The following is a 17,131-nucleotide window of genomic DNA, read 5'->3' as shown; positions in this document are numbered from 1 at the left end:
TTTAATATCATCAAATAATATTATGCCAGTTTCACATATAGTGAGATTTACAGAAGTATACTTCCATTTTCCCCTCCCAACCTCTCTAGCATTTTTGACGTACATCTTACTTCTGCATACCATAAATCATGTAGTACATTGTTACTACTTTTGCTTTAAACAGTTAGCTATCTTTTTTTTTTCTCTTGGTAACGATTTTATGAACATACAACTTGTATACCATATCATTCACCCGTGTAAAGTGTACAATTCAATGGTTTTTATTCACAGAATTATGAATTTTATAAACTGTGCAGTTATCAGCACAGTTAATTTTAGAACATTCTCATCACTCCAGAAAGAATCCTCTTTAGCAAATATTACCCTGCCCCTTTTCTCTCAACATTCCCCAGCCTATAAATGTGCCTGTTTGGGGCATTTTATATAAATACGATTTTACAATATGAGGCCCACTGTGCTCGCTGGTCCCAGCCCCCCCTCCACCTCTCTCACCTGGACCCCAGCCAGGGCTCCCCACTGTCCCCTCTGCTCCCACCCTGTAGTCTGTCTATCCTCAGTGCAGCAGCCAGATGGGATCCTCTTGCTGTTCTTTTCCCTGGCTTCTCTGTTGGTACCATCATTCATGCAAGTTAGAGAAATCTGACATTGTTCATAAATTCTTTTTTGGTCTGTATCTAATTTGTCACCTAGTTGTGCCTATTTCTTCTTCTTTAGCATTTCTGGGCTCACTCACTTCCCCATGTCTGTTGTCTTGGTTCCCTTCATCCCCATTTGTTATCCCCTGGGCAACTGCAGTAGCCTCTTAACTTGTCACCTTGCTTCTCCTCTCTCCTACTCCTGTTCCGTATGGCTTCCAATTGCCTTTGCAAGGTCCATGTCTAATCCCATCAGTGGCCTGATTGTTTCCACTCATTGCACAGAAACCAGACTCTTAGCCAGGCTTGGAGAGCCCATTGTTTTTCGTTTTGTTTTTTTTTCTTTGTTTGTTTGTTTGTTTTTGAGACAGAATCTCACTCCGTCACCCAGGCTAGAGTACAATGGCACAGTCTTGGCTCACTGCAACCTCCACCCTGGGTTCCTGCCTCAGCCTCCCTAGCAGCTGGGACTGTAGGCACCCACCACAATGCCCAACTAATTTTTGTATTTTTAGTAGAGAAGGGTTTCGACATGTTGGCCTTGCTGGTCTCGAACTCCTGACCTCAAGTGATCCACCCACCTCTGCCTCCCAAAGTGCTGGGATTACAGGCATGAGCCACTGCACCTGGTTTTGTTCTCAACCTTTCTACTCTTCTCTAGATAAGACAGTCTGAGACCTGTAGGATAGAACCATACTACGTGACTATGTTTTCCTATACTTCTGTCCTCTTGGACAAGCTATTTAGCCTTAAATTGCTTTTTGTCTGCCCAGTGAACTCCTGCTTTTTCCTCAAAGCCCCATTTAGATGGCCCTTTCTGACAAGCCTCTTCTGATACTTTCTCCAAGCATGTTCGTCACTCCTTCTTCTCAGGTTTCATTTTACCTTATAATACATTTAGTTATGACCTGGGCCTCTCTGTGTGCTAACTACTTGTTTTCACTTCTGTCTGCCTGTCATGCTATTAACGCATTCATGGAAAGGACGTTATCTTATCATTTCAGTTTCCCTGAGTCTGCACCAGGGGCCCATGGGGTTGGTACTTATATTTTATGAAAAGTTATCCTATATAATAGTTGACTTGGTTGTGAAGAGGTTGTACTATATAGGGATTGATCATTTATCTAGCCTAGGAACTATTTCATCTACCTAACTCTCCTGCTAAAAATGTAATATTTGGTATTTCATTTCAGATGTGAGATGGAAAAACAAATTCTGGGGCAAATCCATGGAAATCGTTCCAATTGGCACAACCCATGTGACTCTGCCAGCGTAAGTTCTTCTTCTGTGGTTAAGGAACTTTATGGAATTTAGGGCCGAGATTTTGCTTTGGGAACCGGATGCCCACCCCCCCGTCAGTTGCACTGAGTGTGTGTTTTTTCTTGTAATCTATCTGACAGAAGGTTTAAATGTTCCTCCTTTTGGCAAGCTCACTTTTAAAAAATGTTTCTCCCTCAAATGGAAATGCCTCCTGGAGACCAAAGTTCCCCGAATAGATGCTTATTAAAAACTCATTTCCACTTCCTAACAAGATTAAGAATGGTGGTTTTGGCTGGGCGTGGTGGCTCACATCTGTAATCCCTGCACTTTGGGAGGCCAAGGTGGGCGGATTGCTTAAGTCCAGGAGTTTGAGACCAGTATGGGTAACATGACAAGACCCTGTCTCTAGAAAAAATACAAAAATTAGCCAGGCATACTGGTGGCACGCACCTGTAGTCCCATCTACTCAGGAAGCTGAGGTGGGAGGATCCCTTGAGCCTGGGGAGGTTGAGGCTACAGTGAGCTGTGATCATGCCACTGCACTCCAGCCAGGGTGACACCCTGTCTCAAATTTAAAAAAAAAAAAAAAAAAAGTGTTTTTCCTTTATTGTGCTGCTTTGCTGTCAAAATCCCTTTTAAGAAAGGTATGGCCTTGATCTGATAGGGGTGATTGATACTTATTTATTAAGCAAGATGCTTCTGAGCAGGGACTCTGGAACTGGACTGCTCAGATTCACCTGCTCACTCTGGTACTTACTGACAGCAAATCGCTGGACAGTTTACTTCACCTTTCTCGTCACCAGTTTCCCCGTCTAGAGAGAGAGAATAATAAACCACCTACTTCCTAGGGCTGTTGTGAAGATTAAACCGATAATATACATAAAACACCTAAAATAGTACTTAGCACACTGCATATGTTTTGTAAGTATTTGGTCATATTATTAATACCATTTTCCTCATAATTATTGAATTCCATAAGTAATATCTGAATACTTTCTCATCATAAAGGATGCAGGCAATATATGTTCAGCAAATTGTATAAAATCTTCATCCCTTCCTCAAGCCTCCCTTTCCTAGTTCAGCAACATTAGACAAGCCCCTCTGGCTCTGAACTGCCTCCTCTGTCAAAGGAGGGGGTGGGCTGTTCCAAGAGACCACCAGCTTCTAGTGAAGCCTCTGGTAGCTTCCAGAGTGCAGAGTCTGAATGCTGTCATTCTCTGTGGTATGCACGCCTCCTTGGAGAGTGGAGGCTCCTAGAACATCCAGCGTGGCGTGGACACTCAGCCAGTGTTGCTTCTGTGAATAAAGGGATGAGTAATGCATGACATGACTTATTTTATAAAAGAGCAGAGTTTGTTTGCATTTACTGCTGGCTCTTCTGGAAATTGGTACTTCTACTTTTTCCTTCTTTTTAGTTTTGGGGATCATTTTGAGTGGAACAAAGTGACCTCTTGCATCCATAACATCTTAAGCGGGCAGAGGTGGATTGAGCACTATGGAGAGATTGTCATCAAGAATCTGAATGATGATTCCTGCTACTGCAAAGTGAATTTTATAAAGGTAACTCCAGTGACTCTCTGAGCTCTGTCCCTGGAAAGGCTGTGGCAGAGCCGGGGCCCCAGAGCACAGGGCATTTGAGAGATTTTTCACCTTCACCTTTATGCCAGCAGGCAAGCAATGCTGGAACTCCTTGGTCCCAGCTGCACCTCTGTCACCTAGACCAGGGCAGTGGCCCCTCCTGGGGGCCACTAGGGTCTGTCCTCAGTACAGCAGCCAGAGAGACCCTTTTAAAACATAAATCACCATGCTGCAGTATGGATGCACCTTGAAGCCCCAAAAGGACGAATATTACATGATTCCACTTCTGCAAGATCCCCAGAGGAATCCAGTTCACAGAGAAAGAAAGCAGAATGGTGGTCACCCGGGGCTGCAGGAGGGAGGAAGGGGGAATTAGTGTTGAATGGGTATAGAACTTCAGTTTGGGAAGATGAAAAAGTTCTAGAAATAGATAGTGGTGATGGTTGCACAGCATTGTGAATGTATTTAATGCCACTGAATTGTACCCTTAGAAATGGTTAAAATGGTCAATGTTACATTAGGTATGGTTTACCACAGACTTTTTTTTTAAAAAAAATCTCATGCTGTATCATTCCTTTGAGCAAAATCCCCCAACAGCTTCCGTCTTTCTCAGAGTTGAAACCTGCATCCTTATGGTGACCTGCCAGGCCCTGCACAGGCTACACTCCCCATCCCCACCCTTTCACACACATACTTGCACACTTGCAGATACACACACACACCACCTCGTTCCCCTCCAACCTGAACTTCTCTTTTTCCTCCCTCTTTTTCCCCACTGTCCTCTGGCCACACCGGCCTTCTTTCTCTTTCTTCATTTCCTTCTGCTTGGGGAGCTGTCCCCAGATCTTTCCATCACTAGCCCCATCCTGTCATTCGCTCCCTATCCTGTCCCATTTTCTTCAGAGTGCTTATCACCATCTGAAGTCAGCCTGCTCATCGTTGCTGTGTGTGTTTATTTTCTGCTCTCCATACCCTCCTCCTCATCCTTGACTCCAGAAGAGCAAAACCTAGTCTATCTTGCTCACTTCTGTAGCCCTGATACCTGAAATGGTATCTGGCACACATGAGAGACCCATAAACATTCAGAGAAGAAATGGAAAGATTGACCAGAGGCAAAAACTATGGAATAGTCTCTTTATCATTTTAACAGCCTTGCTGGGCAGCCCTCCCTGCTTTCTCTCTCTCCTAGATTCCTTCATGCTCTTAAAAATTGTATGTAGTTAAAATAGCTTTAAAACATGATCCTCCTCAAGGAATATTTGCATTTAACAAAGATGGAAATAATAAGCAGAGAGTTGAGGTTTTATTGTGGAACTTCATGCAATGCCTCTCTGCACCACCTGTAACCTATAGGGAATACTTAGGAAGAGGTGGATTGGGGTCTTTATTATAACCTCAAACTGGTTTATAGACTGACATAAAGCCCATAATGACCTTACATGTGGGACAAAATAAAAATGACCCTACCTTGAAAGCTTTGTCTGAGCTCTCTGCAAACAGAAACAAAAGGCAGCCTGAAGCAGGGATATATTACCTGTGTCCCAGGTGAAAGCCACATTGCTCTCAACGTTTTCTCCAAGGACACATGCTCCACTCCCGTATCTACCACCTACCTGGTTCTCATCCACTTACATGCAGAAAATGGGTTGTATAGTCATGAGAGATGAACACTGGGCATGTCTGGTGCTGAAAGAGATGCTGCAAGCGGATGCCACACTCCCCTGTGGAAGGTGACAGTGTCCCTTGGTGGCTTCCAGCAAATTCTCAGCACTGGATTTGTTGGCAGATATCTCTAAGGGAAAATCTGACACCTGATTCATAATAAAATTAAGAGCCCGGGTGCCATGGCTCACACCTGTAATCCCAGCACTTTGGGAGGCTAAAGCAGGAGGCTCACTTGAGGCCTGAAATTTGAGACCAGCCTGGGCAACATGACAAGACCCTATCTCTATAAAGAAATTTAAAAATTAACCAGACATGGTGGCATGCACCTGTAGTCCCAGCTGCTGGAGAGGCTGAGGCAGAAGGAGCACTTGAGCTCAGAAATTTGAGACTGCAGTGAGCTATGTTTTCACCACTGCACTCTATCCTGGGGAACATAGTAAGACCCTGTATCATCAAAAAATAAATTAAAAAACTTAAGATCTTTTTGCTTTTCCCTCATTATTACATGGCTGGAGAACTTAACTTTAAATTTTTAATTCAACTCTGAGACACTTCCGTGCCCCACCATTTTTACCGCAGCCTTGAAATGCAGAAGCTGAACGACCAGAATCTGACCTGAAAATGCCATTCAACATTATTGGTTTCCAAATACGGATTCTGTTTAAGCTGAAAATAGTACTAGGGTTTTTTGATTTATGGAGAAATGCCTTTGCCGTTCTTTCATAGAAACTTTTAGGGCAGCCAGGTAATTTGGAAAAAAAAAAATCAACTCTAGGGCGCTAGAGCTCCCTCTGGTGGCTGCAGTGTGGAACTGTATAAAATCCTCTGGACTGGGCTGGCCTGAGCTGAGCTGAACTGAGCAGAATAGAGTGCAAGGTTGCCTCGCAGACCAGGACCAATACATAGTGAGAATACCCACGCTACTCGCTTGATGTATAGAAACTGAACCTTTTCTTTTCTTGGTTTTGTTCTTTTTTTGTTTTGTTTTGATATGGAGTCTTACTCTCACCCAGTCTGAAGTGCAGTGGTGCAGTCTGAGCTCACAGCAACCTCCACCTCCCGGGTTCAAGTGACTCTCGTGCCTCAGCCTCCCAAGTAGCTGAGATTACAGGCACCCACTACCACAGCCGGCTTAATTTTGTATTTTTAGTAGAGATAGGGTTTCACCATGTTGGATAGGCTGGTCTCAAACTCCTGCCCTCAAGTGATCCACCCACTTCGGCCTCCCAAACTGCTGGGATTACAGGCATGAGGCACTGGACCCGGCCGAGAACTGAGCCTTCTTTTACATTGTATGTAGCAAAGGTAGTAATACAAATGTGTCTTACACAAATACAAGTTGAGTTACAAACTGCAGATAGGTAACCATTCATTTTTATTAAATAACTAAAGGTATGAGTTTTTTAAAGCCAAAGTCCAAGCATAAAAACAAATACATAGACCAATGGAACAAATAGAGAACTCAGAAATAAATCCATGCATTTATAATTAATTGGTTTTTGACAAAGGTGCCAGGAACTCACAATGGGGAAAGGACAGTCTCTTCAATAAATGGTGCTGGAAAACCTGAATATCCACATGCTAAAGAATGAAATTAGAACTTTATACTGTATACAAAAATCAACTGAAAAAGACTAAAGACTTGCAGCAAGACCTGAAACTGTAGAACTACTAAAACAAAAACAAAAAGAGAAAAGCTTCATGACGTTGGTCAGGGCAGTTATTATTTTTGGATATGACCCCAAAAGCACAACAAAAGCAAACATAGACAAATGGGATTATATCAAACTAAACAGCAAAGGAAACAATCAATACAGTAAAGAAACAACCTATAGAACAGGAGAAAATATTTGTAAACTATACATCCCCTAAGAGGTTGATATAAAAAATGTATAGAGAGCTCAACAGCAAGAAAACAATCTGATTTAAAAATGGACAAAGGACCTGAAGAGACGTTTCTCAAAAGAAGACATATAAGTGGCCAATAGATATATGAGGAAAAAATGATGAACATCAGTAATCATCAGGGAAATGCAAATTAAAACCACAGTGAGATATCACCTCATATCTGTTAGAATGGCTAGTATCAAAAAGATGAAAAATAACATGTTCAGGAGGATATGGAGAAGAGGAAACCCACACCATTCATGGAAATGTAAATTAGCACAGCTATTATGGAAAACAGAATGGAAGTTCCTAAAAAAATTAGAAATGGAATTACCATATGATCTAGCAATCCCACTACTGGGTGTATATCCATAGGAAATGAAATCAGTATGTGAAAGAGATATCTGCATCTCCATGTTCATTGCAGCAATATTCATAATGGCCAAGATAGGGAAACAGCCTAAGTGTCCAACAATGGATGAATGGAGAAAGAAAATATGGTACATATAACATATAACAGTGGAATACTGTTCAGCCTTTAAAAAGAAGGAAACCCTGTCATTTGTGACAACATAGATGAACCTGGAGGATAAGTGAAATAAGCCAGACACAGACAGATGCCACATAATCTTACTTCTATTTGGAATCTAAAAGAGTCAGTCTCATAGAAGCAGAGGGTAGAATGATGGTTGACATGGGTTTGCCAGGGGCAGAGGGGAGGATTGAGAAATGTTGGCCAAAGGATCCAAAATTTCAGACGGGAAGAATTAGTTCAAGAAATCTGTTGTACAACATGATGACTATAGTTAATGTGTTGTATACTTGAAAATTGCTGAGAGAGTTTTTGTTTTTGTTTTTGTTTTGTTTTGTTTTGTTTTTTGAGATGGAGTTTCACTCTTGTTGCCCAGGCTGGAGTGCAATGGCGTGATCTCGGCTCACCACAACCTCCATCTCCTGGGTTCAAACGATTCTCCTGCCTCAGCCTCCCGAGTAGCTGGGATTACAGGCATGTGCTACCACAATCAGCTAATTTTGTATTTTTAGTAGAGATGGAGTTTCTCCATGTTGGTCAGGCTGGTCTCGAACTCCGACCTCAGGTGATCCACCCGCCTCGGCCTCCAAGGTACTGGGATTACAGGCGTGAGCCACCGTACCCGGCCACTGAGAGAGTTAAGTGTTATCATAAGTAAGTATGTAAGGTAATACGTATGTTAATCAGCTTGATTTAGCCATTCAACAATGTATACATGTTTCAAGACACTATGTTGTACATGATAAATATATAAATTTTTAATTTGTCAGTTAGTATAACAGAACCCAGAGCTAGCAAACTAATGTGTAGTATGGAACCACTCTTACAGTTCTTTCTCTAGCTTTTCCCTTTTTCTTTCCTTAATATCTGTAATAAGCTGATGCTAAAGGACTAAGCCGACAACTCTCATTTGAATCCTAGGCAAAATACTGGAGCACTAACGCCCATGAGATTGAAGGCACAGTGTTTGACAGGAGTGGAAGCGCAGTTCATCGGCTGTTTGGGAAATGGCATGAAAGCATCTACTGCGGTGGCTCCTCCTCTTCTGCTTGTGTGTGGAGAGCAAGTGAGTGTCTGGGTTTGTGGACCCCAGGCTGCGAGTGGGTGCGTGAGTGGCCATGGCAAAAGAAGCCACAGAGGACAGGAGCGGTGTCTGTTCAGCATCTCCAGCCTCTTCTGCTTTGAACTCGGTTAGAGGTGTTGGCCCTCTTCCTTCATCCAGTCTTTACCTACTTGTCATGCTTACTTATAGCAACACCTCTGTTGGGCTGCTGGGTCCCGGGTTCTTAACCCCAGAACAAGCATTGCTAATCCGTGGGCATTCTCCGAGGGAATCTTGCAGTCCGCATGCGTAACTATACTGGGTATTATGAAAGAATATCAGTGAGATGCAAGAAGTCATTCTGCAGCAAGGACAAAGAGGAAAGTGTTCCTGGAAAAGCAGTGACCCAGGAGACCTACAAAAGTTAGCTATCCCCAGGCTGACCTAACCCCAGAAGCCATCCTCATCACTCCTGTGATTCCAGAGGGTGCTGAGCTCTTGGAGCAGATATGGGCAGAAGAGCTAGGGAACCCCAGCTTTCATCAGCATGTCCCCACCACACTTTAACATCTTACTCCCTCTTCTCAGTCCAAAAATTATGTTGTTTCCAAGTCACAGCCATATTTTAAACCATTGTTTGTTAGGATGTTTTAGGTTGGTAAAAAGCAAACAGAAAACCATTTGACTGGTGGCTTCAACTGTTAGGCTATGTGCTATTACGTAACAGTAAGTGAGGCGGTGGGTGGCCCCAGGGTTGTTACATAGGCAACTTACCTGTGTCAAGGGCACACGGATCAGTGAGGATACATTCTGCCACTCCCAGTGTGCCGTGCTGTTTCCCCTAATGGATGCAAAATGGTTGTTACCATTCAATGTCATACCCCTGCATGACAGCGTACCAAGCACGTATTGAGAGGACAAAAGAGCTTTTCTCTCTTGTGCCTCTCTTTTCTCAGGAACATTTCCTAGGATCCCCCAGCAAATAGGACTTGACATCATGTCAGCCTGCAGTGGGTTCAGACCCATCCATGAACCAGTCGTGGGCAACAGGGTAGGCAAGAGAGATTTAGATGTCTTGGAGTAATCGCCAGTAAGGGAACAATGCCATTTGAACAGAATCAGTATCCTGTTAGCAAGCAGGAAAGAGAAATGATGGTCAAGTAGGCAGCCAGCAGTGGCTCTTTCGATGGGTAGCTGCCACATCTCCCACCGTTGCAGAGGTTGCCATGAAGTTAGAATGAACTGGCACCAGTGGAAACCTTCCTAGCTTCAGAGGCACACATGAGATTTTGCAAATGGCACAATCTGTCTCCTTTGCTTAAAGTATGCATCACAGATGAGAACTACCATCCTGTCTCAATGTTAAAGTACCACCTTGATAAAGTGACACGGTTTAAATTTTTGTTACTGTCATTATTCCTTGACTTTATGTCTCTCTAATGGCAATGAGCATCTCTGGCCCATCTTTAAGAAAAAGCACCTTTACTCCCTGGTTACTGGGTTGCTGACCAAGACACCACAGGAAACTTTGCTACTATTTTTATGCTTAGGGATACACAGAGAATTAGACTAGTTACAAGGAGGACTTCTGAAGATTCAAAAAATTGGTCCCGGTTGGGCATGGTGGCTCAAGGCTATAATCCCAGCGCTGTGGGAAGCCAAGGCGGCAGATTGCTTAAGGCCAGGAGTTCGACACCGCTCTGGACAACATGGCGAAATCTCATCTCTACTAAAAATACGAAGATTAGCCAGGCATGGTGCTGTGCATCTACTGTAGTCCCAGCTACTCGGGAGGGTGAGGCATGAGAATCACTGAAACCCTGGAAGTAGAGGTTGCAGTGAGCCGAGATCCTTCACTACTCCAACCGGGGTGGACTGAGACCCTTTAATTTAAAAGAAAAGGTCTGCAGAAGAGTTCTTGGAAAGCATTTCTCTTGTTATGTGTGAAGAGCTTAGACTATAAGTAGATCTTAGTAGTCTACATTGGATTTATTCAATATATAAATTTGAGTATGTTTAGCTTGAAAAGCTGGAATTCCAGTTAGGGCAATGCACCTAATGGTTTAAAGATGTAAGATTAGGGGGAGGCAAGAATTGGTAAAAAGGGCAGGAATGGAAGAAAAGAATAACATTTATTAACCACTTTCTATGTGTTCAGCACTGTTGTAGGTACTAAACAGAGTTTCAGAATAATTTGACATCACTTAAAAACAGATTCTCTAGAGTGAGAATCAGGAAAAATGGACCCAGAGCTTATATTAGTATGTTTATTTAATATTTTTATTTTATTTTTGAGACAGAGTTTCTCTCTTGTCACCCAGGCTGGAATGCAATGGTGCAATCTTGGCTCACTGCAGCCTCTGCCTCCCAGGTTCAAGTGATTCTCCTGCCTCAGCCTCCCAAGTAGCTGGAATTACAGGCACCCGCCACCATGCCTGGCTGAGTTTTATATTTTTAGTAGAGACAGTGTTTTGCCATGTTGGCCAGGCTGGTCTCAAACTCCTGACCTCAGGTGATCGGCCTGCCTTGGCCTCCCAAACTGCTGTGATTACAGGTGTGAGCCACTGCGCCCAGCCTAGCATATTTATTTTAAAATCAAATTATTTTCATAGCTTAAGCACTACAGAAACTTCACAGCATTGTATAAATTTGCTTTCTGAACACACTTAGGAGGCTACATCCCTGTAGACAGAAGAAAAATTATAGAAAAGAAAATGTGTAGAGAAATGTTCAGCGCCTGTTCATTAGTCAGAATATTTTAACAGAAATGGAAGGGAGCTGAGAGAGAAAAATTGTAGCGAGGCTGAGATGAAAAAGGTGAAGGAATTAAAATGTAACATAAGCGACATGCAAGTTAGGGCTGAATGATTTATTTTCTTCTTAGATCCCATGCCGAAAGGCTATGAGCAATACTATGGCTTCACACAGTTTGCGCTGGAATTAAATGAAATGGATCCGTCGTCAAAGTCTTTATTACCACCTACTGACACTCGATTTAGGCCAGACCAGAGGTAAGGATTTTTTTAAAGATTTTTCTCTCCAGAGATGTAAAACCCTTTACAAAAAGTCTTATTAGCAATCCTCGGGCCACCAGAGGCACCTGAGAAAGGTGGAAAATGTCATCAGGAGTTGAGAGGTGGGGACGCTTTAAGCAATTGTGTCACAGAGGAGCTGGGGCCCAACTCGAATCCACGTGTGGCATGACCTTTGTTATCCGTAAAGCCCCATTTCCATTGAAGTGCCAAAAAAAGGTGTTTATTTTGAAGAGTTTTACTGCATGCAATCATAAAGAACTTAGTGTGTATTTGAAAGGGTGAACAACATCCAGCTCCCCGAGCCCTCAGATTTAAATGATTTTGGTACACTGAGATCTAACTACTGATTTCTAGGTTGCTGCTTACAGGGTGTGTGATATATGGTAGGTCTTTTCATCTTTCCCAGCCTCAGTTTCCTACTCTGTAAAATGGAAATAATAATGTCTCCCCTAAGGTCTTTCTAATTAAGACTGAAAATCTAGAAGCCCAAGGAAAGAAAAGATTGTTACATTTGGCTTTATTAAAAACAAACACCACTTTGGGATGCCGAAGCGGGTGAATCACTAGAAGTCAGGAGTTTGAGACCAGCCTGGCCAATGTGATGAAACTCCATCTCTACTAAGAATACAAAAATTAGCCAGGCATGGTGGCACGTGCTTGTAGTCCCAACTACTTGGGAGGCTGAGGCACGAGAATTGCTTGAATCCAAGAGGAGGAAGTTACAGTGAGCCAAGACCATGCCATTGCACTCCAGCCTGGGTGTCTCAGTGAGACCCCACCCACCCCCCCCCAAAAAACAAACAAACATAAGCCCTTCTTTATGGCAAAATAAATAAAACTATATAAGGTCAAAAGATAAATGATAAACAGAGAAGTCCATATCTGCAACTCGTATCATGAATTGCCTCTAGAAATCTAGTAATAGATCGGAGGTAAATTCATTTTGCAGGGATTGAACACTCGTTAGCAAGCACCTAAAAAAGATGTGAAACCATTTACATATGTCAGCTGTAACAGTAGGTCCCAAATGGGCCCATTCCCCTAATTTGTTTTAAAGAAAGCCACACACAGAATGCTTCAAGCTATCTTGCCATGCACATTATGCTTGTACTGTTTCATACAGTTTGTCTACTTTTTTCGGGAAGTATTTTTTTGTATAAAATCTGTTACAATTGTGTTTCTTAAATCAAACCTAAGAATGGAGTTAATTTGAAATATACACTATATATTAATAACGTATATGGTATTTAAAGGATGGTAAGCATTGTTAATGTCTATAATGAACATTTTCAATTAAATTTATCTTAAGCTTGTGTTAACAAAAAAAAAGAAAAAATGGACATAGGAAAATGAACAGTCCACAAAATAGGAAATGTGGCTATCCCTTAAACATCTGGAAAGATTCTCAACCTTAGTCATAATAAGAAAAATGCAAATTTAAAAATCATGTCGACATCCCATTTTTTAACCTATCAGACTGACAAAAATTCAGAAGTTTTATACATTCTGAGGTGATGGGAGAAAAGGGCACTCTCAGCATTGCTGATGGGAATATAAAATTGCTATAATCCCCACAAAGTGCCGTTCAGTAATATATAAATTACACACTCACCCTTTCACCCACTTCTAGAAATTTCTCCTGCAGATTTTTCCTACTTACTCATGTAAAATGGTGGATATTCAAGGTCATTTATTGCAGCATTGTCACATTAAAAAATTGGGAACAATTCAAATGTCTATCCATAGGAAATTGTCTAAATTCAGATACATCCACACAACTGGATATTATGTGGCTATTAAAAAATAAAGATGTCTATGTATGTCCGTGGAAAGATCTCTAAGATATATTGTTAAATAAAAAGTAAACCAAAACAAAAAATCAAGGAATACATAGCATGCTACCATTTATATTTTTTAAATGGAGGGAAGGGTAAGAATATGTATTAATATTTGTTTATATACACATGAAGAATCTCTAGAAAGATGCAGAGGAAAATAATAAAGTGGGTTTTCTAGGGTGGGAGGGTGAAGGTGGCTGGAATTAGAGACCAGGAGGAAAGGAAGACTTTGCCCCAAATTCTTTTTTGTAGATATAATTTTTGAATTATGTAAATATCACCAATTCAAAAAATGTCTTCTCTGACTACTTCAAGATACTAATTAAAGGGTTGGGGGCAGAGTCTTACGTATAGGAACGGATTTTGAATATCCAGTTGTGGACACATACAAGTTGAGTAGTAATGATTGTTTTGTTTTCTTGAATTCATATCCTCTCATTTTTTTTTTTTCCTCAATGCCTCAGGTTTCTAGAAGAAGGGAACTTAGAAGAAGCTGAAATACAAAAGCAGAGGATTGAACAACTACAGAGAGAAAGGCGGCGGGTCTTAGAAGAAAATCACGTGGAGCACCAGCCTCGGTTTTTCAGGTTCGTGCCCGGATTGAGTAGGTTTTTGGTTGATAGGTGGTGCCAGCACGTTATGCTTCTGGTTCACAGCAAGTAAACAGCGCTGTCCCCAGATGAGAGCATTCTCCAGACTTTTCCTGCTTCCGCCTGGGGGAACTGCTCCTCTGTGCCAGGCCCTTCCCTGGCGCTTGCCTTCAGGGCCTCCCTCTTTCTGACTTCAGGCAGGACGAGGGACTGTGTTTTTGCATTCCTTGAGCTTTCCCAGTGCCTCAACCAATGAGTTTTCAGAGGAGGTCCTCAGTCAGGGAGCCTGCCAGAGCTGGGTGCCAGTGCCAGGCCAGCTTATTAAATTCACAGCTAAGGTTGGTCACCCCCATAGGCACATTTTACACCATGACAGAGATCATTCACGATCACTCCACAGGTAAGCAGTATGGAAATTCCAAGCAGTCTGTTTCTTGCATTGTAGAAGTTCCAATACACTTGGGCTTGTATTTACTGTTATCTTTAAAATAACTTGCCAAGAAGGTCTTGTTAAAATAGATTTAATTTTTTTTTTTTTTTTTTGAATACAGAATCTTGCCCTGTTGCCCAGGCTGGAGTGCAGTGGTGCCATCTTGGCTCACTGCAGCCTCCACCTCCTGGGTACAAGCCATTCTCCTGCCTCAACCTCCCAAGTAGCTGGGACTACAGGTGCACGCCACCATGCCCGGCTAATTTTTGTATTTTTAGTAGAGACGGGTTTCACCATGTTGGCCAAGATGGTCTCAATCTCCTGACCTCGTGATCCACCCGTCTCAGCCTCCCAAAGTGCTGGGATTACAGGTGTGAGCCACCGCGCCCGGCCAATAGATTTAAATTTTTAAAGGAGGTATGAGAGATCTTCAACCCTTCACCTCCCCATGTCCTCCTATAACTGAGTAGAAGAGAAAGCCTAAGGCAGGGAGGGGATCTGTTGAAGGACTTGGTATAATACCCCGGAATGGGGCCTGACTCTCCTCACTACGAGGCCAGGGCCTATATCATTTTAGTTTTTCTGTTCTTTTTTTTAAAAAGTTAAATAGGCATATGTGAAAAAGCAGCAAGTTCCTGCTCTGCTCCATCTGCCCAAGTCCTTCCAGGGCCACCAGTGTCTTTTCATCGTTTGGGGATGTTTTTTGTGTTTTTGTTTGTTTTTAGTGGACAACAGAAGTACTTTTATGAGGATTTAGTTATTAATAACAGCAGCAGTAATAAAATATGTATTCCAAAACATCAAAATAGTAACAAATAAGGTTTTGTCTCGAAGAATATGATGCTCTTTTCCCTAAAGTTGATGTAGATTCTACTAGATCCCTTCTGATCATTTCCACAAATTCACAATATCAGTGATTGAAAATCAACTGGCCAAAATTTCATCCTGAAATATTCAGGCTTCATTTAAACATTTAAAGAATAAGATGGAAATGTTACATTCTTTTTTGAAAAAGGCAAGAAATAGAAAAATGGATAGATTAACAGACTGATCAGTTGATTTACTGATCAGTTAATAGATAAACACATTACACCCTTAAATAGGTTGGTTCTTTTTCTTTCATACATTGTCTGTTTTCATTTTAAAAAACTACAATTATAAAGATGTTCATTACAGTACTTTTTAGGATCATTAAAAATGGTAGGTAACCAAACTGTCTCAAGGACTAGTTAAGGAGATTCACCAACTCGATCCAACATGAGACATTAAGGATGACCTTAGGAAGCCTGCGGAGCTCTGCTGGAAACACATTACCATGTAAATGCAAGATACAGAATGTGATTATGCTGTCATTGCAATCAGGAAGGAATTATGTCTGGAATGAAAAAGGGCAGCCGCTTCAGCTGGGCAGCCGTCGCTCTCTTTTTGACTGTCTATAAAATTATCATAGTATTAGATGGGGAAATACTTTTAAATTGGAGAAGGAGCGAGAGTTGTTCAGCAGTAGCAGTCCTCCATGGGACTGTTCAAATTAGAAACCTGGCAAAGAGATTTTGGAGAGGAATATGGGGACTTGGATGTTGTCATTAACACTTACTGAGGAACAACAACAAAATCACTGAAAATTCTAAGTGGAAACTGTAGCTCAGACCAAACTGAGCCTCTTTGTTTTAAAATAGTGAACTGTCTGATACACAGATTGACTCATTTTTAAACACATAGTGTTACTGGAATAGGACAACAAGTGTGATAAAAATCTACATTCCTGAGAGTGTGGGAAAACAGGCACGCTCCACTTTGCTTCTAAACCATATGGTAATATCAGTCAGAATCACAAATGCACATACTCTTTGACCCAGCCATGCTAATTACAGGAATTGTTAATGTAACTATACGCACACACATACAAAATGACATGTGCTGAGCTAGAGTTTGGAAATAACCTAAGTACCCATCAGTAGGGTACCTGTTAGGTAAATTGTGGTCCATCCATACAATGGAATATCATACAACTGTGTAAAAAGAAAATGAGGAATCCTTTATTGCTGAAGTCACCAAACTTTTCCTATAAAGAGCAAATGATAAATATTGTTGGTTTTACGGGCCATCAGGTTCAATTCATTTAGTAGCAATTATGCAGCCCCGCTGTTCAGCATTGAAAGCAGCCATAAACAGTATTTAAACAAATGGACATGGCCATGTTCCAATAAAACAGATTTCAGAGATACGCAGAAGGCTGGATTCGACCCTTGGGCCATAGTTTGGTGACCCTTGCCTTATTGTACTAATCGGAAATGATCTCCAATATATTTCATTATGTCAAAGCTGAAAGAGTAGAACAATGTCTGGTGCAACATTACGTCAGAATGAGAGGGGATAGAGTACGTGTTCTCACACACACACACACACACACACACACACACACACACACACGGAATTTCCCTGAAAGAATGAAGCCGATAACATCACTACCTCTGAGGAGAAGAATCAGGAGGCTGGCAGAGAGGGGAAGATAAAAACTTGAAGCTGGATACCCTTTTGTGCCCTTTGAATTTTGGTCTGTGTCATATATTCTCTATTCAAAGAATAAAAAATCAGGACTAATCTTTCCAGACTTTCTTATGGCTTCCAATTACTTT

General features: G+C 41.7%; 1 protein-coding gene across 9 annotated transcripts in view; it reads left to right on the top strand.

The window, feature by feature from the left end:
- Positions 1-17,131, top strand: part of OSBPL3 (oxysterol binding protein like 3) — a 183,923-nt gene that overhangs the window by 162,050 nt on the left and 4,742 nt on the right. For 8 of the 9 annotated variants that reach the window (XM_003896187.5, XM_003896185.5, XM_003896184.4 and 5 more), the window contains 5 exons: positions 1,829-1,907; positions 3,311-3,455; positions 8,479-8,623; positions 11,484-11,610; positions 13,937-14,059. In XM_003896187.5, coding sequence (XP_003896236.2) covers positions 1,829-1,907; positions 3,311-3,455; positions 8,479-8,623; positions 11,484-11,610; positions 13,937-14,059 — 619 coding nt within the window. The remainder of the gene's footprint in view (positions 1-1,828; positions 1,908-3,310; positions 3,456-8,478; positions 8,624-11,483; positions 11,611-13,936; positions 14,060-17,131) is intronic. The other variant, XR_002521013.2, reaches the window with a different exon arrangement.

Source organism: Papio anubis, chromosome 4, assembly GCF_008728515.1.
Source record: "Papio anubis isolate 15944 chromosome 4, Panubis1.0, whole genome shotgun sequence".
NCBI classification, from domain to species: Eukaryota; Metazoa; Chordata; class Mammalia; order Primates; family Cercopithecidae; genus Papio; species Papio anubis.
This window is presented reverse-complemented; position numbering and strand designations above follow the sequence as displayed.